This window comes from Hypanus sabinus, chromosome 9, assembly GCF_030144855.1.
Source record: "Hypanus sabinus isolate sHypSab1 chromosome 9, sHypSab1.hap1, whole genome shotgun sequence".
NCBI classification, from domain to species: domain Eukaryota; kingdom Metazoa; phylum Chordata; class Chondrichthyes; order Myliobatiformes; family Dasyatidae; genus Hypanus; species Hypanus sabinus.
Genome location: NC_082714.1, coordinates 118,133,547 through 118,161,227, shown reverse-complemented (window position 1 = coordinate 118,161,227; position 27,681 = coordinate 118,133,547). Strand labels below are relative to the sequence as shown.

Genomic DNA, 27,681 nt, shown 5'->3' with positions numbered 1-27,681 from the left:
TTGGATTCTATTATGTCATATGAGACATTTGTCAGGTATAGTGCAATAGGGTTGTTTGGCATTCTACATCTGGTAAGTGTGGCTGGGCAGTGACCACAGGTGATGAAGCTGCATTATGAGCTCTGAGATGACATGTAATATTATGCATATTGAAAAATGAATTCTTGTCAATCTAACTTGCAAGGCAGAGGTCTAACTTGTAAAAATTATAAAAACAAAACTCTGAACTCAATAAGCTTGGATCTCAACCATTAAAATTCATGAACAAAGGTGCTATTGAGGCAAACACTTTTTCAACATTATAGAATCTTCTTGCAATTAAAAATGTTACCAAAATCACTATCAGACCATTGAACACCCAAAAAAATACATTATAAAAATTGAATTTGTGCTGTCCTCCAAATGGCAAATAAGCACACTGAAAACCATAATTTTTGAAATGATATTTTCTAAATAATCAGCCATCTTAAGTTATTATGCATTGCATAAAATGATTTGAAAATATTGTTGGTATTGTCAAACAGAGTGAATACTTTAAGCAAGAAATGTAAGAAGGTGTACTTTATAGTCTGCAGATGAATCAGCTTGCCTGCACTTAAACTTAAGTGATGCTTAAGGTAAAATACTGCTCATATGTTCATGTACAATGTGGCCAAAGATACTTTATATATCAACACAATGGAAGAGTTTCAGATGGAAAAGCGTTCCCATTCATTATTCATTTTTTTTTACTTTCTGGAGTTTGATTTATGATTTATCAAATTTATGAAAAGTTAAATCACAATCTGCCTTTAAATATTTAAATATAATTTTTCTTCAGGAATTTTGTATCATGCCTAAGCAAAAGCTACCCCGTCAGCAAAACTAAACCTTTTCTTAGATGGAAATTCTTCAGAGTAGAAAATAGATCTGATGCTGAGCTGTTGCAATTGTATTAAATAACATTGTGTATACAAATTTAAAGAGAATCCTACTTCATTCAAAATACCTCTGCCACTTGGAACAGGGGTTACCTTCAGTGACTTGTTATTAAGCATAGGATTTTACATTTTGGCTTGCAATAATAAATATCAAAATACTTGGAAATATTGGGAAAACAATTATAAATTCTAGTCTAATTTCTGTAAGAGCAAACGTAGGATCTGTGAAATTATATTGAGCCTTGGATAATTTGAGCAGTAAAGATAAACCCAGCTTTCTTGCACCTTAGCAAGTTTTATACAGTGATAAGTATGGAATATTTTGATGGGAGGTGCACAGCATTGTTTGTTACTTGGTACAACACTCCTATGAAACAGTATGATCTGTAAACAATATTGTTAGATGATTCATTTCAATTAAAATCTTTCTTTGTGTGTATGCAACTATTAAAAAACACAATTAACTAGACTTCCTACAGATCATTTATATAGTTCCTACTTAATTAAAATTGACAAAAAATGTATCTCATTGTTCAAAGGATATTTTAAGCACTGATTGCCTACAGAATAATAGAGTTTAGCCAAACATCTAAGCTAAGTGCTCATCAATATTCTATTAAATATATATTTTGATCATGCTAAACACATGATTGGTAGAATTATTGAGGTCAACATGATTTTCAGAATTACATATACCCTGAGTGTCGACTGTTTGTTCCTCTCCATAGATGCTGACTGACCTGCTGAGTTCCTCCAAAATTTTACTTATGCTGCTCTGGATTTCCAGCATCTACACGATTTCTTGTTTTTTAGAAATATCCACTATATTTTCATTTTGCCTATTCTGCTTATTTGAAGAGAATTAACTTTAAATAAACTAATATAACTAACTGTGCCAGAAATGCTGAGATTACTTTAGGAAAATCCATCAGTTTCCATGAAAATGAATTTATTTATTTGTGGTTATTTGCATGATCAGTTGTTTATCTAATAATTTTATATGCACACAAATAAAACAAGCAATCTAGAAACTGGAACAATTTCAACGAGATGAATTTTTTTTCCAATGGTTTGTTATTTTACAGTCAATCCCATGAAGGTTCAAGATTTGGTTCATCCTGTAGGCGTGGAAATATATTGTTCAATTATGCAAAGCTGTTACTCAGCCACATTCCAATTTTCACATTTGCTACTCATCAGAAACAGAGGGCACTTAACCTCATGTTCACTGCCGATGGGATGCAATAACTGTCATACTTCTATAAAGATCTGCAATAAACCATTTGGGATAATATAAACTGGTTCTCAGCCTAAATGATGCACAAAAATAGCTTGTCGATAACTGAGCACATTGTTTTGTAGATATATTCATACAGTAGATGCTGCTCTAACAGAGACCACAATGTTAATGCGGTATTGTGAGCCAATCTAAAATTATTGGGGCAGCAGATAACAAAGTGTTTAATTCAGTGAGGGCCTGCATTAGGACTCTCTGACTGCTCTTTGTCAATACAGTCAAACACATTAAGGCAACCATCTTTAAAGACCAATGAAGATAATTACAGTCCCTGTGAGGCCTTTCTAATAGTAAGCGTGAAGAGTATTGATTTGCAACAATAAAGAAAGATCATTGCGTATCAAACAGAATCTGTACCTCAAACAAAAATCAAAGTTGAGTTCATTGTTATACGGTATCTATAATATGTGTATGCACAGGTGCAATAAAATAAATTGACTTATGGCAGCATCACAAGCACATAGCATCATGTAACCAGCATTCACATGTGAAACATAAATTACGTACAATTTTTATAAGAAACAGCATAATCAAGACAGAAAAAAGCAAAAAAAAAAAATCCAGTGTGATCATAGTGTTGCTAAAATGTTGTCATTTGAGTCTTGCCAATTGATTCAAAAACCAAATGGTTGATGAGCTCTTCTTGAACCTGGTGGTGTGGGACTTTGGGCTTTTGTATTTTCTGTCCAAATGAAGGTCTGGGAAGATAGCATGGCCTGGATGGTGGGAATATTTGATGGATACTGCCTTCTTGAGGCAGTGCTTTCTGTAGGTACTACCAATGGTCCATGATTTATTGGGAAGAATCAATTACTCTCTGAAGCTTCTTGTGTTCCTGTACATTGGAATTGAAGTAACAGACTGATGCAACTAGTCAGAAGTACTGAATGCTGGGTTTAATGATGCAATTAGCTTCCAACATAGTCCTCAGTTTATGACCATATTCAGACTATAGTTTTATTTGAAAGTCCTGATAAGATAATACTGGGCACACTCAAGAAACTTCCTCCAACTTTGTAGTGGTAGTGCTGGCACAGTTCATGTTAGAATTATTATAAGAGTTTGAAGCTGATTTAGTGGATGTAATAATTGCCTTGACTGACATGAAATTCATCTGGGTGTTACAGTGATATTGAGAACATTATTGTTTCATGGTAATACAAAAGTTAAATAATGGAATGGTTAAAATGAAGTAAATTTCAGCCATTTATTTATTACAGGAAGGATAAGTTGGATATATCTGGAACTGATAAGATAAATATGAGGACATTTTGTTCCTCAAAAAAATAAACAGCTAAACTTAGTTGATGTCATTCCTATCCTGGAATAGTTGGCTTAGGCCTTACACCGAGCTGTCAATCAGTGAAGTGAAGAAGGAATGCTATTTCCTGAAAAACAAGAATACCAGTTTCATACATATTTTTAAAAATATATACCCATAATTTTATTTCTGACTTGCCTCTGTGACATAAAAATATAGAAATTTTAGTTAATCCATGTAAGTCTTCTTCTTTAAGGGTGAAGAACTAAACACTGTTTATGATTTAACTGCACCTACGATATAAGTCAATATCCCATCTCTCACTTGCTTATCCTCCAATCAATTGTCCACCACTCAGTCCCCAATATTTCTTACTTGGAATGGGAATTAAGCTGTCAGCTACAAAGTGAGGACAATGACTTAAACTAATTGAGAACAGGAGCTGTTTAAGTTGTTCAACAGATTTTAAAAAGTAGTGTATAGTAGAAATAAAGGGAACATCTTCTCAATCATATGTAGTGTGACATGCCTACACTGGAAGCAACATGTGATAAAGTCCACATTTTTCTGAGCAATGTCTTCATCTGCAATCAGGTTATATCACAAATATCATTATTCATTAACATTTATACTGAATACTTTCAATAAATATGTTGACATGTTTTAAAAGCTACTGAAACAATAAGAAAGTAAAGTAGAGCAGTCATAAATCACAAAATGACAGAGGTGAATGAATGACCCTTGGGTGAATTCAGTTTGATTTACTGAAAACTGAAATCTGTCAAAATATAAGAGCTTATGCATTGCACATAAAGCTAATTAATCATCTTTCATTCCAACATGAAATCTGATTTTCTGCTGAATTACCTGCCAATCAAATGAAAGCAGAACCTAAGTGGGGAACACTTTGAATGAGGTAATACTGTGGAAATGATGTCACTTTGTTTGATTCTTTGAAGGGAACGATTTTTTGAAATAGGAATATATTTTTATAAGAATCTATTTTCAATAAACCTTATATATAAGTATTCTGAACAGCACCAAGATAATTTGGTTGATTGATTGAACCAATTTGTTCTTTTCTGGCTGTTTGCCCTTTACTGGAATTACAAAAATGTTTTTCCAGTAACTTTAACATCAGACCCATGCAGGTGGAATAGTGCAAAGTAAATTTGTTATCAAAGTACAGACATATCACCATATACAACCCTGAGATTCAGTTTCTTGTAGGCACTCACAATAAATACGAGGCACACAATAGAATCAATGAAAGACTCCTCCTCAATAGGACAGACAACAACCAATGTCCAAATACAAAATGAGGAATAAAACTAATAAGTAAGCATTAATTATTGAGAAAATCAGTTGTAGAATCCTTGAAAGTGAATCATAAGGTTTGTGGCAGTAGTTCAGTGTTGGGGTGAGTGAATTTATCCACTCTGGTTCAAGAGCCTGATGGTGCAGGGGCAATAACTATTTCTGAATTTAGTGGTGTGATTACCATGGCTAATCTAATTGTAAACTAAATTCTGCATTACCACCTAACATGCTGAGATTTTACTTTCTTGTTTATTATGAATTATTTCACCCCAGGTTAAAAATGTTCAAAGATTTCTTCCACCACCTTATGAGGAAGAGTGAAAGCTTCACAACTTTCTGAGCAAAGTTCTTTATCTCTATTTTAAATGAATGCCTCCTTATCTTTGAACCCTGATCCCTATTTGCAGATTCTCCAATAAAAGAAAGCATCCTCTCCACTTTCACCCATGTGAAGACTCTTACAATCAAATTCCTTTTCATTCTGCTAAGCTCCAGTGGATGCTTTTAACATTCTCTTCAATCCAAGTAATAATCTTTTAAATCTTCTCTGACCTGCTTTCAATATATTTAAATCCTTCCTTAAGTAAAGGAACCATTACTGCAGACAGAACTCCTGATGTGATGTCACCACCACTCTAAATAACTGAAGCATAAATTCCTTACTTATGTATGGAACTTCAGATGCAAGAAGCACACATGTAGGTTTGTGAATTGTGCACTAGGATATGCAGATCCTTTGCATCTCAGAGCAAATGATTTCTCACTATTTCAATATGTTTTCTTTTTTCTCTGCTGAAGTAGAATATACCACATTACGTTCCAATCGTTGGTTCATTGCCCACTCACTTAATCTACCTATATCCCTTTATAGCCTCCTTAAACTGATATAGTTCAAAGTCAAGTTTGTCATATCCACTTTAGTGCAGAGCGATCAAAGCAGTCACGGTATTGCTGAACTGTAATAATTTAGAGTTTTGCCAGTTGGTTTAAGAATATATCCTGTACATTCTAATTGCCACACAAGACCATGATTCAGCCAGTCGGAATACATTCAACACTGCATTTGTAGACATTTTTTAGAATGTTCTGTGACAGGCCAAACTTCCTTAGCCTCCAAAGAAAGTAAAGATGTTGTTGCACTTTTCTTATAATTGCATCTCTATGCTGGCTCCAGGACATAGTCTGTTACGTTAATACATAGGAATTTAAAGCTGCTATCTCTCTCCACTGCACTGGCATATGTTCACACTCCTTCCTCTTACTGAAGTCAACAAGCAGCTATTTAGTTTTGCTGATGTTAAGTTTAAGTTTGAGTACTAGTCTAACAAGTGCCTTATCTTGCACTAGTTTGCTGATTCACGACCATCTATTATGTCACTATATTTCATATACGGATGTACTGATGTACTCTATCTAACTCATTGTTTGCAAATTTAGCAATCATACCTGTGGTACTTTCATCCAATTCATTTCAATGAAAATGTTTGGAGGACAAATATTAATTAAGGGAGTTTACAAATCAAAACTCTCACATCTTGTTTTTATTACTATGCCAGGATTTTTTATGTACTCCTAGGAAGGAAGCAGGATAGTAGATTTAAGTATCATTTGAAAAGTAGTATTTTCCCACAATAACTTTTGCTCAGTACTGCTCTGGATTATTTGAGTCCAAGTAGTCAGAGTTCAATTTGTCCCCGTAGTTTTCTGTATCAAAGCTAGGTTGTATTATCACTGAGTCAGCACTGGCACTAAAGTAGATTTGGAGGGTAGGACGTTTTCCCTGTTTTACAAGTAAACAAGAGCATGACTAATGGTTCTGATCCTTCTAAGAGGTTTCACTTTTCAAAATCAGTAACTTGGTTCAGTTTCACACAGACACAACAAACCAATGTTTTTAATGTTTACTGAAGGCAATTCCAAAATCCTGAGTAAAGAAAGGTCTAAGAAAGCATTACGTCATAAAGAAGTGGGACAGAAACAAGCCCTTCAACCCACCTGCTCTGTGTGAACCATTAGCCAACTATTTATACTGATCCTACATTAATCCCCACTTTTTTATACTCCCCGTACTCTCATCAACTCCGAGATTCTGCCACTGACTTACATACAGGGACAAATAACAGCGATGAATTAAACATCTTTGGGATAACCATATAACCATATAACAATTACAGCATGGAAACAGGCCATCACAGCCCTTCTAGAATGTGTTGAACGCTCACTCTCACCTAGTCCCACTGACCTGCGCTCAGCCCATAACCCTCCATTTCTTTCCTGTCCATATACCTATCCAATTTCTTTTTAAATGACAAAATTGAACCTGCCTTTACCACTTCTACTGGAAGCTCATTCCAGACAGCTACCACTCTCTGAGTAAAGAAGTTCCCCCTCGTGTTACCCCTAAACTTTTGCCCCTTAACTCTCAAATCAAGTCCTCTTGTTTGAATCTCCCCGCCTCTCAATGGAAAAAGCCTATCCACGTCAACTCTATCTATCCCCCTCATAATTTTAAATACCTCTATCAGATGTGGAAAGAATCCAGAGGAAAACCAGACAGTCACGTGCAGAACATATAAATTCCCTACAGAGAACACCACAAGTTAGAATTGAGCACAAATCGCTAGCACTGTTGTGGTGAACTACATATACCTGTCCGGACATGCCCCCTGCTGACTGCTCCTGTGGCTCCTCCCACAGACACCTGTATAAAGGCGATCAAGGCCTGAGCCCGGCCTCTCAGTCTCCAGGATGTAGTATGGTGGTCACTCACTGCTTGTTCCTCCTTCCAGTCAATAAAAGCTAATATCTCGCCTTTACGTCTCAGAGTGAGTTATTGATGGTGCATCAACTGTGAGGCACAGAATGTACTAGCTGCCCTACTATACAACTTGGAACCAAAGCATCAAGGTTTCAAGAATCTTTCAAATGAATCCAAATTGAAAGTTCTGTGTATTCTGTCTCTGTTAGATTAATAAACTGTTTCAATTTGTGTAGTTTAAATTCTGTTTCCTAGTTTCCTGTCCACTTAATAATTTTCACAATTATTTGCTATCTTTACAGGGAGAAACTTGCACATTTCTAAATTAGCATATTGTATAACAAAACATTAAATAGCTTTGAGAAAATTTTCTCTGGATGAAGTGACATAAAGAAGTGTATTTCTTTGTTTTATTTCATGAAAATATCTTAAATAATCTTTAAAGTTTTATTTTATGATTTAGACAGTTCAAAGTGGGAAGCACCGCAATAATAAAAATTAGTTAGCTTACAACACTTATAACTTTCAGGGACCTTGATCCAGTGTCTGATCTTGCCTTTGGAAGGTAATATATCTTACTGAGGGGATTTATAAAGATCCTCATGTAGAAAATCAAAGTTCAAAGTAAGTTTATTATCAAAATATGTATGTGTCACCATATACTACCCTGAGATTCATTTTCTTCAGTCTTTTGCAGTAGAACAAAAATAAATACAATAGAATAAGTGAAAAACTACAAAGAATGACAAACAACTAATGTGCAAAAGAAGACAAACTGTTCAAATACAATAAAAATAGATAATTGTAAATACTATAAATAAATAATAAAATAATCCTGAGAATGTGAGTTGTAGAGTCCTTGAAAGGGAGTCCATAGTTTGTAGGTTCAGTTCAGAGTTGAGGTGAGTGGAGTTATCCATACTGGTTCCAGAGCTTCATGGTTGAAGGATAATAGCTATTCCTGAACCTGATGATGTGGGACCTAAGTGTCCTGTACCTCCTTCCCAATGGCAGCAGTGGGAGAAGAGAGCTTGGCCTGGCCGGTGGGAGTCCTTGATGATGGATGCTCCTTTCTTGTGGCAACGCTCCTTGTATATGTACTCAATGGGGCAGATACATTTTCCTGTGATAGACTAAGCTATATTAATTCAGAGTGAGTTATAAAAATTCGCATGAATGTTTTCTGAAGCAGTAACTTTCTTATTCCAGCAGAAACCAAATTAGGTTTGAATGAAATGAAGATATGAATGGGCTTTATCAATTTGTAATCTGAATACGCTGCTTCAGATGCCAAGAATGCTGATGTGGATTTTGGGCCTGGAAATCATCTGAACTAGTAGAGTGAGATTACTACAGGACTCACAGGCATGCCAGGTTGCCAGACTGTATTTGTACAATGTTCTAAAACTAATGCAAATTCATAAAATTTAAACATGTTTGCAGTTGCTTATTTCATTACTTTTTTCATAGAAAGATTTCTATATGGGCTGATTTGAATGCGATTAGATCTGCTACAACTGTAACTGGAACCATAGTTCCTCATAGTGCAACTGGCTCCTCAGTTTCCTCACTTGTGGACTCCAGACAGTCTGGATTAGAAGCAGCACTCTCTTCCACCATCAGCACAAGTGCACCACAAGCCTATGTGTTTTGCCCCCTGCCCTACTTGCTTTGTACTTATGACTCTGAGGCTAAGTACAGATCTAATTCCATACTTAAGTTTGTTGATAAGATCACTGTAGTTAGCTAAATCAAAGTTAGTTACAAATCAGCATATAGGAGGGAGCTTGAAAATATGTCTGAAAGGTGTCATGAGAATAACCTCTCACTCAACATCAGCGAAACCAAAGAGCTGATTATTGACTACAGGAGGTGTAAACTGGAGGTCCATGTGCCAGTCCACATCATGGGATTAGAGGTGGTGAGGATAAGTAATTTTAATTCCTTGTTGTTATCAGTTCATGGGATCTTTCCTGGGTCCAGCACATAAGTGCCTTTACAAAGAAGGTTTGCAAAATTTTGGCATGTCATCTAAAACTTTTACAAAATTCTGTTGATGCACCGTGAAGCGTATACTGTCTGGTGGCATCACAAATCTAATCACAACTGCCTTTGAAAACACCAAAGTCCTTGAATGGAAAAGGCTACAAAAAGTAGTAAATGCAGCTTAGTCCATCACAGGTAAAGCCCTCCCCATGACTGAACCACATCTACAAGTAGCACTGTTGCAGGAAAGCAGCATCTATCAATAAGGACCTCCACCAATCAAACCATGTTCTCTTCTCAGTGCTGCCATCAGGAAGAAGGTACAAGAGCCAAAGATCCCATATCACTCGGTTCAATAGTAGTTATTTCCCCTTAACCATCAGGCTCCTGAATCAGAGGGGATAATTTCACTCATCTCAACACTGAACTTAATCTTAGACTCACTTTCAAGGACTCTACAATTCTGGTTCTCAAAGTATTTATTTATTTATTTATTTATTATTTTATTTCTTTTTCTTTTGGAGTTGCACATTTGGTTGTCACTTGCATCTTGCTTGTCCATCTTTGTGTGCAGCATTTCATTGTTTCTATCGTGTGTCTTTGTAATTACTGTGAATGTTTGCAAGTAAATGAATCTATAGTACATAGCGATATATATGTACTTCGATAATAAATTTACTTTGAACAAGAGAAACTCCAAAATGAGTAAAGTCTCACAGGAAACAGAAGGCAACATTTTAGGAGAGCTTGAACTTGCCACATTGGCAATTTACTTGCCTGAGGAAAGAATTATGGTGACTAAATTACAGTTTCCTTTTATATTTTTAACCATTAAACAAAGGATGTCTAAAACATGCACTAGTGAAACTTAACAGCCTGTTGAAGAACTAATACATTGCATATCAGCTGCTAAAACTTTTTAGAGAATGAGAAGATCTGGTCTAGTTTTTGAATATTTAAATTGTCTGGCATCTGCATAAAGCAGGAATGCAGTCTATTCATGAATTCAAAATTGAATAGGTAGCTAAATGAATGACCTCAACAAAAAGTTCCCATCGGGAATGGCTTAAAATGCTGGCATCCCATTGGCAAATGAAACAACATATCATTCCATACCTCTGCTATAAAAAGGGAATAAATGTATGATTTCAAATAACCATTCATTCCACCAACACTACCACCCAAACTCTACCAACACTCCCATATACTTTGATGTCAAAATGCTAATCTCTGGTTATGACTGATGGTTTCCAAGTTGAAAGCATATTAAATTTGTGCTCCTTGGATCACCTGGTAGGCGATTATCCTATCCAAAATGAAGAGCATTCTGAGGTCTAAAACGGGTTCTGTGCTAACAAATGGTCCATGTTCCATTATTCCATGGTTTTCCTAACCTAGCTGTGTATAGGTTCTGTACCTGTGAGGGCCTCTTGGCCCTTCATTGTGTTAAAAAAACTTGCTGAGATCCAATACCTCAAAGGTTTCAAAGGTACATTTAATGTCAGAGAAATGTATACAATATACATCCTGAAATGCTTTTTCTTTGCCTTTTCATAAAGACCTAGCTTTTTAAGCCAAATGAAAATGGAATTTTCTTTCAGGAAGTTGATTAGTTTCCTTGAAGACTGGGGAACATTCACCATGGAAGACTCATACCTCAGCTGTTTACCCAGTCAGTCAGTTTGAGCCACTTGGAATGATATTTAGATCTTAGACATCACCTTATCTGCCAAAGTAAGTTGAACCAGACACTGATCTTTTGACTAGCAGCTGAAGGTTTGCTACTGCTGCTGCTAGCTGTGGTTTTATGGCCAGCCATCTGGATGGGATGATGCTTTCATACCCACCATAGCTGGAAACAACAGTAAATGTGAAGATAGATAGGACTTTCAACAATACTCAGTAAGTGTCTGTTACTGTAGGCATTGTGTTCCACAAGGAGAGGAAAAGAAAAAGAAAGTAGAATTTTTATATAGAGCTTCCTTCTTTATTAAAATGTCAAAGTTTATGTCATTCAAGCATATAATGAATTCATTATTGTTATATTTGTAGTGAAATTATGATTATCTTATTCACACTGTTACACATTGGTTGGAAGTATTTAGTATTTGTTTATTATTAACTAAACATTAGGGTCCCTCAGAAGAAATAAGCACAATCTAGTAATTACACCTCATCAATTACTTAAAAATTCATCAGTGAAAAATATTCCTAATGACTGGGATTTAATAAATTTATTGCCAAACATAATTATTGGCTAACTGTTAGTGCTTTACTGGAGGGAATGGGCTGGACAACTGTGTAACTTAGCCTGAATCTTCGCACAAGCCCCATAAAGCCCAGATCCTACATTTAATAACTGCTTGTTACAACTTGCTCCTAGATGAGTCAAATAAGTAGCTTCACCTGGCAGTCTAATCCCAATGGACAGGAATTCAAAGGATGAAGTAACATGTAGAGCATAGATTATAGCATTTATATCACTGGGATTTACAATGACTTAATGTTTTGACATAAGATCTTCCAGGAGTGAACCTGCCTAATTATAATATTGTCATGTATCTTTAGTTGAGTTACTTGGAGAAAGAATGTGGAACTGTGTGAATCATTTAATTCTCAATGTAACAAGATATCAAAAGGGAATAGAACAATGGAAATACTACCATGGAGTATTTTGATGCATATTTATGTTATTGATACAACTTGATATTTTATGCAGCACATCTAAAGCAAGAATCATCTTGAGGGGAAGGGTTAATAACAGTGGAAAATTTAACTGGGGTGTGAAGAAATAATTTTAAAGCCTGTAATAAAATATTCAATTATTTGCAAAAATTATGCAGCTATAAATTCTGTCCTTGGAATGTTACATAACCTTGAGCACAACAGAAAGACATCATCAGGAGAGCTCCACCCTTGGTTGAAAGTAAGAGTCTGGCTAGCAATGCACAGGAAGTCATAGTGATCCTTGAAGTGAGTCATTATAAGCTTTGAAGAAGCCTCTAGCCCCTTGCACTATGAACTAGAAACAGTGCCAACTCGAAAGCATAACCTGCTATTTTATTAAATATATAGTATTTGATCCTAATAATACTGCACAGATAAGCATCTTGAAAGAAGAAAAACACACTAGTATAAGCTTTGCTTTCTTTACCTGATGCACCATCAGTAACTCACTCTGAGACGTAAAGGCGTGATATCGGCTTTTATTGACTGGAAGAAGGAACAAGCAGTGGTTGACCACCATTCTACATCCTGGAGACTGAGAGGCCGGGCTCAGGCCTTGATCGCCTTTATACAGGGGTCTGTGGGAGGAGCCACAGGAGCAGTCAGCAGGGGACGTGTCCAGACAGGTATATGTAGTTCACCACATTACCTTTACAACTAAGCATTAAGCATGAGTATAATTTGAAGAGAGAGAAAAAACATCAGAAGGACAAATTAAACCACCACATTTTAATTAAGTACAGTCAGTATATATGTTCAAAGGGCTGTGCCAGGCAAGATTGATTTCTTTTCTGGAGGGAATAAGGCAAGGTGATGAGGGTAATGTATTGAATTTAGTGTACAAGAATGTTACTAAGGCTTCTGAAAAAGCATTGCATTTCAGAATGATCAGTAGAGTAACCGCTAGTATCCAAGCAAGTGAAAAGTTGGATCCTTATCTTGATCAGTGACAGAAAGATGTGGGAACAGTCAACAGTGACAGGATGATGTACATTTTTGCTGGTCTCAGTTCTAGATATTAACATCATATCACATAACGTATATTCTCTTACTCTATTTGTCCTTTCCAGGTACATGCCCTAGTACTTCACTGGAAGGAATTCTATTTGTCAATTTCAGTTTGCATTATGCTATCAAAGAGTGTTTTTTTTTTCCTTTATTTATCTTCTGGTTTAGAAACAGTTATTAGTATATTAAAGTATATTTTTAAAGTGTAAATTTATTTTAAAATATTTTTAATCTGATTCCAATTAATTACAACAAGAAACATATACCAAAATAAACATTCACAGAAAAGACTTATGTAGACTTACCTTTTAAACGATGATGGACAGCTCTTCTTAATTGAATTGAACTGTGCTAGATACAGCAGCTATAAATGGTGTAAATCAGAGGGCCAGCTAGAAAATGCTTCAGGCTCTTCTACCAAGTTACTTACAAAATGCCAATGGACTCAATGGTAAGTCCAGGGACAAAGTGGGACATCAGGCGTCTGACCGCCAGAGTGTTCCTAAGGTCTATATTGCAATGCAGAAGTGGGAACAGTTCAGAGGAACATTGTTGATACTGTTATATATTAAGTTAAAACATTTTAAAGATATTTCACAGATGTTCTGGTAGTTGCAGATGACAGAGTTCTCCTGGAAAGGCAGCAATGATGAGAACCAACGGGTGTTGCAGCCTTGAAAAATATGATCAACTTTCTATGTATGTGGAATAAATGGGGATATTCCTGAAACATCGAGTTCCTGGGTGATGATGCAGAAGAAAGCAAAATGGCCAGATGTTGAAAGTGAAAGTCAATATTGCTATCAGTGATAGAGCTGAAGATAATGAGATCTTGTTCATTAGTACTATGCACCAAAGATGAAATCTCGAAATGTATCACTGGAGCGACATTTCAACCCAATTCCTTAAGAGGTTATTGAGAGGTAGAGGTTTGCTATATGCAGCAAGAGACCAGAGAAAAAGTCCAATGAAGTTAACGACAATGTTAAAATAGTGCATTTTCCAGAAGTCTATAAATTTGGTGATGTTGGGTCATTTGGTTCCAATAACAGAGCCAGGCACCCACTCTAATACTGAGTGTAGAATTCTCCCTCTCTGCACAATATTGATCATTGAATTCTCTTGTCCCTGGACAATATCATTCAGCATTGGGATCTCGGCAATTTCCTTGATGTTGCTGAACCTCCTGAAACTCTGGATGAAACTTAGCTGCTGTTGTGCCGTCTATATTGCTGCATCTATATTTTGGGTCCATGTTAGATGCTCAGAGATACTGACACCTAGAAACATGAAATTACTCACTTTTTCCACTCCTGATCCCTCTATGAGGACTGGTGTGTGTACCCTTGTCTTAACCTTTCAGAAGTCCACAATCAGTTCTTTAGTCTGACTGACCTTGAGTGCAAGGTTACTGCTGTGACACCACTGAACTAGCCAATATCTTGCTCCTGTACACCCTCTCGGCACCATCTGAAATTCTGCCAGCAATGGTTGTATCAACAGCAAGTTTAAAGATGACATTTGACCTGTACCTAGCCATGCAGCTAAGGTGTACAGAGAGTAGAGCAGTGAGTTTAGCATACATCCCTGAGGTGTATCAGTATTGATTATCAGCGAGGTTGAGATGTTATTTTCGATCTATATAGATTGTGGTCTTCCAGTTAGGAAGTCGATGATCCAGTTTCAGAGGGGACCAGGTTCTGGAGCTTTTCAATCTGAACTGTAGGAATGATTGTGTTAAACACTGAGCTACAGTCAATAAACAGCACCCTGACATAAATATTTTCCAGGGCTGCATGAAGAGCTAATGAGATCATGCCTACCATAGACCTATTGTGACAATAGGCAAATTGCAGTGGTCTAGCACTTTGCTGAGAGAGGAGTTAATTCTGGCCACCCTGCCCTTCTTGGGCACTGATATAATAATTGCCCTTTGGATCAGGTACTGGTAAATAAGATTAGAACAGATAGATATCTGATGGTGAGCATTGATTGCTTTCCTAACAAAGAAGAATTTTACCTTATTAATAAATATTTAGTAAGAAACCCTTCTGGAATTCTAAACTTGTTGCTATGTCACTAACAGTATAATTATTATGGGTTAATTCCTATTGTATTTAACTGCATACATGCTGGGTTAAATTCCTTTTGAGCTTGTCATCTTCTGAAACTCTGTAATTTAGTTCTCTGAATATAGGACTGTAGTGAAAAGAAAATGAAAAGTTGTGATGCTTCTGATTTCCAAAAGTATCAGTGATGTGTTAAAACTAGGATCATTTTTTTTTGTATCTTGGCAGAATGTGTGACACAGGAGAAGGACTATTTACTTTTCAAACAAGAGAAGGTGAGGCAATTTATCAGAAAGTTCACTCCGCTGCACTGGCCATTGCTGAGCAACATGAGCAGATGCTACAGAGGGAGAAAAACTCACGGGTATGTGCACTGCTGATGTTTATTCATTGGTTAGTGGGATGATTCAGGATATTTACGATTCCTCTTGTGCCTTTAGTACACATCGTATCACTTTGTGCTTTAATGTGGAAGCTGGAGAAACCTAAGCACATGTTTTATTAGCCGTTTTAAGGAGCTCAAATATCCCAGTATCTCTGTATAATGAATTTCCACACTCTGTATAAAACAGCAAAATGTTTAAATATGAACTATTTAAAATCCTTTAATAGAGACATTTAAGTCTGAAAACAATCCCATGTAAAATATCATCAGTCTTCTGAAAGGCAATTCAGTAGTCTTATTTAAGAGTTGCTTTTGTATTCTAGTCAGTTTTGAGTCAGGTATAACTCATCTAAAATTCATTTATTTCTTCTGATTTCTATGGTTTCCTTGTATTTCATTTATACTGACTTTACAACCTAATGTCCTTCATTTGGTGTCTATTTTAGAAACAGAATTGTTTTAGCTGATCTCCTGAAGTGCTCCTGTATTTACATAACTCTTGGAATTATTACACACATTAAGCATAGAACAAAGACCGGCACAGCACAAGAATGAGACCTTCAGCTCACTATTCTGTGCTAAACCAATTAAATTCATAATCAATTGGCCATCTAAAACAATTTCTTCTACCTACACAATGTCCATATCTTTTAATTTTCCTCACATTCAAGTCTTTTGAAAGTCCCTAATGTAACTGCCTCTACCACCATCCCGGGCAGCACATTCCTGATACCCACCACTCTCTGTGTAAAAAGAAAACAAATCTTACCCCTCGCATCTCCCTTGAAATTGTCTCCCTCTCACCTTATTTGCATGCCCTCTGGTATCAGAGATTTCAATCCTGGGAAAGAGACACTGCCTGTCTACTCTATCTATGTCTCTCATAATCTTATAAACCTCTATCAGATCACCACTCAGCTTTCCAGAGAATACAGCCCAAGTTTGTCCAAACTGATGGTAAGGAACATGCCCTCTAATCCACACAGCATCCTTGGTAAACTTCTTCTGCATCTTCTCCAAAGCCTCCATATCCTTCCTATATTTTTGGATATCTTTTGATTAATGCCCCCAAGGAGTCTAGAGAGAATGATCCAACCTATGTGTAACCTACTGGTGCACTCATTTCTCTATTAGTGCAACATGGACCAAGGTACATTGAAAAGCCAGTCTTGCACACCGCTCATACGGCTAAATGTATTGCAACAGTGCGTTGAGGTATTACAAGGTAAAATAATAACCGAGTGCAGAATAAAATACTGCAGTACAGAGACAATGTAGTGCAGGTGAACAGTAATGCAGTAATGTGCAAGTTCACAATACAGCAAATTGTCAGGTCAAGAGTCCATCTTATAATATTAAAGACATTTTCAGTTGTCTTATAACAGTGCACAGAAGATGTCCTTGAGACTGGCAGTATGCACTTTCAGATTTTTGTATCTTCTCCTCATAGAGATAGAGGAGAAAAGAGAATTCTAAAGTGGGTAGGAACTTTGATTTATGTTGTCAGGTGTATCAAGGCAGTGAGAAGTGTAATTAGAGTCCTTAGAGGGGAGGCTGGTTTCCATGATGTGCTGAGTTGTGTCCAGAACTCTGAAATTCCTTGCAGTGTAGCAAAGCATTTGCCATACCAGGCTGTGATGCATTCAGTCAGGGATTTTTCTATGGAGTATCAAAATAAAATTGTGAGGATCCAAGGGAAGATGCTATATTTCTTTAGTCTTCTGAGGAAGTAGAGACACTAGAAAGCTTTCTTGGCAGTGGCATATGACTGAACCAGAACAGTTTCAATTTGAGGAACTTTAAGTTGTCAACTCTCTGAACCTCAGCACTATGGCTGTAGATAGGCACATGTGCACTGACCCCTTCCTGAAGTCATTGACCAGCTCTTTTGTTTTGCTGACATTGCAGAAAAGGTTGTCATGACTTGATGTCATGCTCTTTGTATGCTTCCCATACTCTGACTCATCATTATTTGAGGTAACTCCTGAAAATGCTTAACTGTTCTTTTGTAATACATTCGATATAATAGGAATTTTTTTGATCACTTTCTAAGTTCCTTTGGTCTCAAGTTTCATGTAAAACAAAGAAAACCTGTTTTCTTAAAAAAAAACCTTGCCTTTATTTTATGCAGCTTGCATCAAGAAGACCAAGTTTGTGTTTCAACTTTTCATCCATATTGTGTGTAATTGAATTATTTCCTATGTATTTCTCTTGCCATTATGGTTATGGTTTATCTTTTCTTAGTTGTTGAATTAATCACAAATGTGCTCAATATCCCCATATTATAAAGAAAGCTGGGAGCTGAAGTTCTATAGTCCCTGATGCTGCTCCCTGAAGTTGTCTTGGAACTGACACATAGCACAAATCACATCCATTGTAATTCTGGATGGACAGAATCCACACTGTGATTTGGGGAACAGCTCTTCTGCTTCTGTGAGTAGGCAGTTGAGTAACAGTGATCTTCCTTGTTCAAACATCAGGGACAGCACTTTATTGCTACTAGAGTTGGACTAACCTCCATTCTTGAAGATGGTTATTACTACAGCATCTGTGAGGTTTTCTGGTACACCCTTCCCCTCCCAGATATGGCAGCAACACTGTGGATTTCTGACTGAAGTTCTCACTGTTAAGTTTTAGAGTTTCAGTGAACGTACTCTCTGGTCCCAAGACCTTTTATTTGAGATATGTTTTTTTTTTATCACTGAAGGTCAGGAGATGCAGCAAGGTTGGCCAGCAACTGCTGTTGTCAAATGGAGTAAAGGAAGTTCAGTCAAGGGCAGAGTTCCAATTGTAGAGATATTCCTCAATAGTTTTCAAACAGCCTAATTCAATATAAGCTGCTGTTTTTACATTGATAAATAGCAGCAAATATAGTTGGAGGAAAACTGCTACCTTCATCCCAATCTAAATATCATTCTGGACTTTAATGTGAGCTAAAATAGGACAACTTACAAACCTATTAACAAGATCACATGTTCTTGGAGCAACAAGATAATTTTATATTGTATGGAATTCCGCATTAAAAAGTACACTCACGAATGTGAACATAAACCAAATATGCCTTCTAAACTTTAGCTTGAAATTCAATGTTAATCAAGATTTGCAATTGATGTTGCTTGAGTAAATTAAGTTTATAAGGTAGGGAAGATGCCAGCAGGGATAGTCTCAGAATCATTAGCCTGAACTTGGGTACAAATTTTTAACTGTTTAAAACCATGCTGTTGTTGTAAAATATGGCAGCAATCCGATTGTGTCAAAAAATGAAATTTTTAAAACATGAACTTAAATCAGATTTTTTCTTCACAATATGCTAATTAGAAAATATTTTCTTCATATTTCAAAAATATGTGTACTCGGTTTATACATTCTGCAATATTTACCATAATTTCAGTACAGCTGCACATTAACAAACTATGTTAATTAGTTTAACTTACACAAATTATGTTAGTAAATCACATGCACTGCCCTTTTTATAATATTTATTGAATTATCCTGCCTGACCAGCTGAGGGCTTGCAGCAGTTTTTGTTTTCATTTCAGATTTCTTAGCACATGCAGCTTTTTCATTTGTGGTATAATAGACAGTGCTTTCTTAAAGTAGTAGACACCAAAGTAAGAAATATATTCTACTACCTTAATCTATTTCATTTTGTCACAAATACATTTGCATATGTTTTCCACCTTCTGGATGAATGGTCCATTATAGTGAACTACTTGTAGTTGATGGTGTTATTAAATCTTGAATATCAGTATATCAGACTGAAAAACAAGGCCATAAATGAAGTGGATTGGTCAGGGTATGGGCATTCATGGATGGATTTTGCTCTAAAAATATTACTGGCAGCACAGTGGCTGATAGCTCTCACAGCCCAAATTCAATCCTGTCCAGTCTGCCTGTCTGTGCTTTGCATTTCCTCCTTGTGAGCACATAGGTTTCTCCCAGGTATTCTAGTTTCTTCCCATATTCCAAAGATATGTGGGCTGGTAGGTTAATTGGATATCACAAATTGCTTCTAAAATAGGTAGTGGAATCTGGGGGGAGTTTAGGGAAAAGGTTACAGTGAAAAATACTGAGGATGGGATTTCTCTGTTTGTTGGTATAGAATCATTAGGCTAATGTGGCCTTACTCTGTCATAAGGAAGCATGGAAAAAAGTGTAAAGGTAATCTCCGTCTACTTTGATTATGAAGGAATCAATAATATTACTTACAAATTACTGAACTCTCAATGCTTGTAAGTAATAGTTAAATCCTGGTTGGGAAGCTCTTCAAATTCTTGAAAAAAGTACTTACGCATGTATATTTTATAATAGCTCAGTTCTGTTGCAAGAGAAGTACCTTCCTACAATCAATTTCTTTCTATAGATTTACTTGTTTGTATGCCAAAGTCTGAGGCAGGTTATTTATTTCTTTCTGAAGACTAATGAGACCTGGGATTGGGAGGTTGTAAGTGAAGAAAATTAGGATGAATTTACCCTCATAGGTGAGGAGCAGTGGGGTGAACAGAGAGAATATTTTATGTCAAATGAGCCTCCAAGAGCAACCCACAACCTAATTGATATTTCCCTGTGTTTATATCATTAACTTCCAGCCAAGTGTCTCTAGTAGAGAGGATAGCATATTTCCTTTAATGCAGATGCCTAGATAAAGCTGTTGGGAGTAGAGATGGACAAGGTAACATGTTTTCTGTTTCATATTAGTAGCAATAATCTCCTTGAGTATGAAGCAAAAACATTAGACTGGCAAAAATTCTTCTACTTAATGCTCTATTGAGTAGACTTGGACAATGTTCTCAAATCAAAATAATTCTGGAGATTAGTTCGTCTGTGATCAACTGATGAAAGGATTCAGTGTGCCTGCTTGTTTACTTTTGAGAAACTCCATTCAGTACCAATGCTGATGATGACTGCAACATTGGATACAAAAGGTCTGTACCTATTCCAAATGTCTCATACTGGATGTGGTATTTGTAATGCAGAACCAGTTGCTGAGTCGAAGAGAAAAGGCTCTGCTGAGACAATTCAGATTGGGGAGATGTAATTGCAGTCATCCAGAACAAATATTCATATTAAAAACAAACATTTGTTATGTGTACTAACAAACAATTGGTTTGTAACTGCATGCAAGTCGTAGCCCAATTCAAAAGAATGTCAGATTAAATTCCATGATACAGGTCAAGGTTTTAAAATGTAAGCATTAATCAAATACAAGCAAAATGAGATGAAAATTGTAAGTCTCATTCAGGAGCAAGTTCACATTTGCAAAGTTGCAAAAGTATGTTACTAAAGGAAAAACACAATGTATTTGAAAATGTATTTGAGAGAAGTTGTCCAATATTTGAGACACACAGTATGGTGTTGGTGATATAATGTCCATTATGAGATGGTTTCTGTTGTAGTAACAAAATAAAGCACCAAATTTAATGGTAAATATCTGGCTGCTATTGTAGATTTTCACAAATTAAAATGATGGAGGCATTTTATGTTTAAGAATAGCAATAACAACTCATTTATTGTACTCCAAACACTGAACACAAAGTGCAGTAGAAGTACTTTATGTAATTACTTAATCACATCAGGGTGATCTCTTAAAGTGAACCACATCTCAATGTCGTGAATTATGTACGTTTCCACCAATCACATTACCTGACAAAGGCCCTCCCCCCCAACCTAGAATTCACTAAAAACTGCATCATGACCCTGCCAGAGCTCTGATGAGCCACTGAGCTTGGATCTTGTCTTCCTTCGGTGAAGTAACAGCAGGCGCTTCTGGCTCATCCAGAGGTGTGGTGACTCATGGTCATGTTGTGACATCAGGGGCATGTTAGCAGAATTGTCCAAATCTCGATGGGCTGGTTTAAGGCGATCTACCTGATGCACCATCAATAACTCACACTGAAACGTAAGGCGAGATATCGGCTTTTATTGACTGGAAGAAGGAACCAGGAGTGAGTGTCTATCATACAATGTCCTGGAGACTGAGGCCGAGCGTCAGGCCTCAGATCTCCTTTATACAGGGCCTGTGGGAGGAGCCACAGGAGCAGTCAGCAGGGGGCGTGTCCCGACAGGCACATAGTTCACCACACTACCGAAATACATTCAAGTTTACCTTCCTTATCCAGATCATTTCTCAACATTCCAAAACAAAGAACGGGCCATCATAAAGGGGCTTAAGGGGATGTTTGTCTGCATCCTCGCAGACAAAACAAATGCGGTGGAATGTAGTTCAGAAAGAATTCAAGTGTGGTGTTAGTCATGGTGAGAGGTAGAAATAGGTAAAAAGGAATTGAATTTACTGAGGAGAGTGGAATGCTGTTGAGAGACCGACCAGATGGTTTTCACATCAGGAATGAAATCACCTGGCACTTATAACGACTGCCGGTATAGCGACTCAGCCACGAATGACTGCTGATCCTCTTTTGAAGCTGTTCTGAGCCCCAGCAGGATCCATAGGAGATGATTAATTTTTACCTGCTGGCACTCCACACAGACTGCAGTCCAATTGTACATGTCCTTTTTAAGGCCATGCCATGCAAACTTTAGTACAACCAGTTTCTGTGAGCATTTCTGGCCTGGATGTGCAAAGCGATGTTTAGAAACATAGAAACATGGAAACATAGAAAACCTACAGCACAATACAGACCCTTCAGCCCATAATGCATTGCCAAACATGTAACTACTTTAGAAATTACCTTGGGTTACCCATAGCCTTCTATTTTTCTAGAGCTCCATGTATCATGTATGGTGTCAAAAAATAGTGTGTCTCCAGTTTGCAAGCATTATGGGTGAGGGTGACTGGTTGAGACATCGCACAGGAGAGAAACCCCAACTTCCCCAAACTCAATCTCAGCAAACCACAGGCCCATGACTGCCAATCCTGCACATCTGCTTGGTTGGCTGCCATGCCGGCATAGTCAACCCTTGCGTATAAGGCCTCAACGGCTGGCCATCAGAGGCAATCAGCCACTGCATTATTTTTCCCTTAGATATGTTGGATATCAGTTGTGAACTCTGATATGTAGGCCAATGGGTGTTGCTGCCATGCAGACCAAGGGTCTAATATTTTGGCCATTGTGTGCATGAGGGGTTTGTGGTCAAAGATTCTTTTGAAATGCAGACTCTCTGGAAGAAAAGGACAAGGGCAGACAGCAGATAGAGATTGAGAAGCTTACAGTCAAACATGCTGTACTTCCTTTCGGGGGGGGGGGGTTGGCAAAACTATAAGCTGAAGAAGGAGAATGGCTGCCAGATACCTCCAACCACCTGATTGTACACAGCACCCATGGCATAGTCTGAAGCATCAGTAGTGATGGCTATAGGTGCATTAGGGAGCAGGTGCATCAATAGAGTCACATTGGAAAAAGCTTGCTTGGTATTATCAAATACCTTGGTCATGTCTGCTGAGCAGTCAAGCACTTGATTAGGGGTATTGCCTTTAAGTGCATTATACAGGAGGAGTATAAGTTTGGCAGCTAACGGAAATTCACCATGCCTGAAATCTCCTATAGTTTTATAGTAGTGTGGGGTGGTTGGAAATCCATAATAGCAGCTAATTTTAATGGGATGGGTTTTGCACCTTCTGTAAAGATGCGATGGCTGAAAAAATCAATGGTTGACAAGATAAATGGCATTAATAATAACCCATGTTGGCTTAAGTGCTGGGAAAGTGTACAGAGATGAGATACATCTTCAGACCTGGATGCACAGGTGATAAGTATGTTGTCCAGGTAAACAAAAAGAAAATCTAATTTTTATAAAACAGAGTCCATCAGCTGGTGGGAAGTCAGTGCTACATTTTTGAGTGTAACTCAAACTCAAAGAGGTGAAATGGGGTTATCACAGCTGTTTTGGCAATACCTTCTGAGCACACAGGTACCTGATAGTAGCACCTAACTAGATCAACTTTGGCAAAAATCAAGTTTCCAGCTAAACATGCTGAACAATCTTGGATGTGTAGGACCAGGTAATGATCAGGAGTAGTGGTCTTGACAAGGTGTCAGTAATCGCCACATGGGCAGCAACCAGCATCGGACTTAGGGACCATATGGAGGGGCTATTTGACTGGAATACAATGCCAATTCCTTCCATGTTGGCAAACTCAGACTTTGTGGTTGCCAGCTTTTCTAGGTTCAGTCTGTGCATGAGGACATGGACTGGTGGGTTAGTTGTGGGAACGTGGTGTTTGACCGCATTTTTTGTAACTGTAGTGAAGAATGTGGGCTTGCATGAGGTCTTGAAATTCACCCAGCAGTCGAGTAAACTCAAATGCGGTGGTGCATACGCCTGACAGAGTCACTCTGAGGAACTTACTGGGGGAGCAAGGTAATGACCCAAAGTCCTTGACATCCACCCTGGTAGTTCTTAAGATCGACTAGTGATCCTTGGGCACACAGAAAATCTGCACCGAGCGGTGGTCTAGCCACTTTTGCTAGGATGAAGTCCCATGCGTAACATCACCCACAGAAGCAGAGCATCAATTTTTGTGTCCTGTAAGTCTACATCCTGCTGCGGTTGGGGGCCTCAAATGAGGTTTTGTTGCACTTTGCCTTCTGATCAATAGGCCATGCTGACAGCACACTCACTTGAGCACCCATGTCACACAGGAAACATCACCCTGAAAAGATGTCCATAATGAACAGTAAACACCACTAGCAGCTAGAACCCACATTGTTCACAGTCTTCTGATGTCCCAATGCACTGACAATATTGAAGCTACAAAGTGGTCTACACTTCTGAGTGTTCGTACAAAGGCAAGCATGGTAAAATCACAGGCCTGGATTTATCTGTTTCACAGCTGTGGCCATTCTTATGTTGGGGGCCTTGCCGACTGGGGTAATTGAGATAGAGAAAAGATGAACAATGTACCACAGTCCAACTGAGTGTAGACTATCAGCCATTTTAGCAAGCGCCCGATAGTCCTTCACAGGTGCATTGGTGAGGGCTATGTGAACTTGATCAGGCATTTGTTGCATTAAGAGTTCTTTTAAAATAAAACAAGGATGGTACTTTCCCAGGAGAGGCGGCATGTGGTCCGTTAACTCTGATGGTTTAGCGTTGCTGATGCCAGGCAAGGAGAGCAACTGTTTGGTGCAATTAGACTCTGATAGTCCAAGTTTCTGTGAAAACATCAGTTTTCAGTGATCTATGTTTATCATGTTCCAGTCAACTCACCACTCTCACAGTCGTAGAGTTCCTAAGTGATGTTACCACATAAAAATATTTGGTGTTGTTGACAGTGATTTCTTGTAGCATGAATTGGGCCTTTTGGCTTCTACAAACCAAGTGACGGTATTTTGTTTCCAGAACTCCCGCGGTTTCAAAGCAACAGCATTGTGCGACATGTTCAATAACTCTGAAATTGTCCTTAAGCATCAGGGTCAATGTAGGTTTATACAATTAAAAACAGTGGAGGTGTTTTTGCTTAAGAAAAGCCGTAACATATCACTTAATGTACTCCAAACATTGAACACATTGCGCATTATAAATACTTTACATAATTATGTCATGATATCAGATCAGCTTCTTAAAGTGAATCACCAACCCAATGTCAGTGGTTGTGAATTATGTACTAAAATCAAATGTCATGTATACTTATTTGTCAATTCAGTGCAATATTTAAACTTGTCATAAACAGCTAACTGTGTGCTGGGTTTAACTTAGTACCACTGATTCTTATTGAATGCAAATTTGCCATTATTAGTTTCAAAGACAGATTTTCTGTCTTTAATCATGTATGAGTTTTGAATACTCCTAACAAAGTACATAAAGATGACTCTGGAAATTGTAGCTGTTATTGCAATTTATAGTTGCAAATTACACTCAGTGTACCTACTGCACCTAATAAAGTGGCCACTAAGTGCATGCTCATGGTCTTCTGTCGTTGTTGCCCTTCCACTTCAGGGTTCAACATGTTGTGCATTTCAAGATGTTCTCCTGCACACAACTGTTGTAGCATGTGGTTATTTAAGTTACTGGTCGCATTGCTTTCAACTTGAATCAATTTGGCCATTTTCCTCTAAACTGGTAGTTGGCAACCAATCGATCTTTGAGATTGTCCCAGTAGATCCCGAAAAAAAAAGAAAAATAAATACATTATGCCTGATAAATCTTTTGATGCAAATATATACTAACTTCTACTTTGAAAAAGGACCACTCGACAACTTCATGCCCAAAAGGAACAGCTTATCTAGTATGGTAAAACAATATTGCCATACAGAAATTTTCACTAATGCGCACCAGGCAGAAAAGACCAGAAGGAAAACCTCACAACCCCGGAAACAATCTCAGTTTAAAAACAATTTTCTGTAGTGGGAGTTTTGCTATATTACCATGATCCTAATTGGTATTAACTTATCTTTATAATACTCACATTACAACCCTTCTCCCCTTTTAAATTCCAACATTCCTTAAATGTACAAGAAATGGGAAACAAAAACAGTGATGTCATTAGCTTGTGTGCCCCTGAAACTTTTACTAGTGTCTCAGTAAGTTTACCAATACCAGGAAAGTTGAGTAGCTGAAACTGGGGTTGAAGGCCCAGCAAACACGTTACTCAGAGGATGTGAATCGACAGTGTTAAAGGACTTGCACTGGCTTATGAATGGGGATGTCATTTTCACAGACATTTTTTTTTTAAACTCTTTGTAAATATCCTCACCTCTTGTTCTCTCCTTTAAGTGCAAAAAAAGTGAGCAAGTCCTGCTTTGCTGTAAAATCCTGGAAAGCCATTCTGACAAATACAAACAAGCTGCGCTGTTTGCATTACATCCAGGGATTCATCAAACTCTCGTTATTCACAGAGTGACAAGGCCTCAGAAATGCACGGTATGCACGTTGGTTTTAAAGCACTGTGCCATAATGACCCTGATTTTCCCGACCTCCTGGATTATCACTGTGTGATTGATCAGCAGCCCTTGGCTGGGAAGGCCATGGATTTTTCTCATGTAATGACGCTGGTGGTCATACTGATAAACTTGATTCAAGCAAAAGTGCTTCAGCACCACTTATTCAAGGCATTATTGGATGAACTCGATGCCGCTATGGCCTGTTTGATATACTAGTTACGGAGTTTTCTTGGTTAAATTAATTTGAAAGTTTGACAAAAGCATTTTATGTAATTAAAATACAATTAGCCCAAATAAAGGGCCTCAAGTTGGAAATACAATCTAAGCTGTTTTTTCTCTAAATGGTTTAGTAGGTCGATCTTGCCTTTCACTAAGGCGGAGGTAGGGGATCTTGGGCTTAAAGAGGTTGGTGATCACTACTCTAAACTCTGTCATCAACAAGGTGTTTTCACCCGTAGAACTGCCCCTCCCTGTTCTTCTGTTTTTTACACAATTCTCTGTGAACACTGGAGACATTTGTATATGAAAATCTCAGAAGATCAGCAGTTTCTGAGATACTCAAACCACCCCATCTGGTGCCAACAATCATTGCATGGTCCCAGTCACTTAGATCACATTTCTGACATTTGCTTTGAACAATAATTGAACCTCTTGAACCTCTGCATGCTTTTATGCATTGAGTTGCTGCCATATGATTAGCTGATTAGATATTTGCCTCAATAAGCAGATGTACAGGTGTACCTACTAAAGTGACCATAAGTGTATATCTCAAACAGTTTTTAATGAAATCAGCAGTGTGTGAAAGACTTACACAATACCATCCACCAAGGGGTTTTTAAGTGTCTTACAGTCACAAAATGGAAACAGCCCATTCAGTCCGACTCATCCAGGACAATCAATAGGCACACTTCCACGTCAATCCATTGCTCAGCACTTTGTCAATAGCCTCCTATGTCTAAGTGATGCAAGTTCTCATCTAGATACTTTTTAAATGCTGTCAGAGACCCAGCTTCAAACAATCTCTCAGGCAATGTATTTCAATTACTTCCACTCTTTGAGTGAAGGATATCGCCTCATATCCTAGCGGGAAGATTTCTTAATGCTTCATA

The 27,681-nt window shown here is 37.6% G+C and overlaps 1 protein-coding gene across 1 annotated transcript in view; it reads left to right on the top strand.

Annotated features, from left to right (window-relative positions):
- Window positions 1-27,681, top strand: part of LOC132398909 (docking protein 5-like) — a 492,926-nt gene that overhangs the window by 365,186 nt on the left and 100,059 nt on the right. Inside the window, exon 6 of the mRNA XM_059978743.1 lies at window positions 15,575-15,710. Coding sequence (XP_059834726.1) covers window positions 15,575-15,710 — 136 coding nt within the window. The remainder of the gene's footprint in view (window positions 1-15,574; window positions 15,711-27,681) is intronic.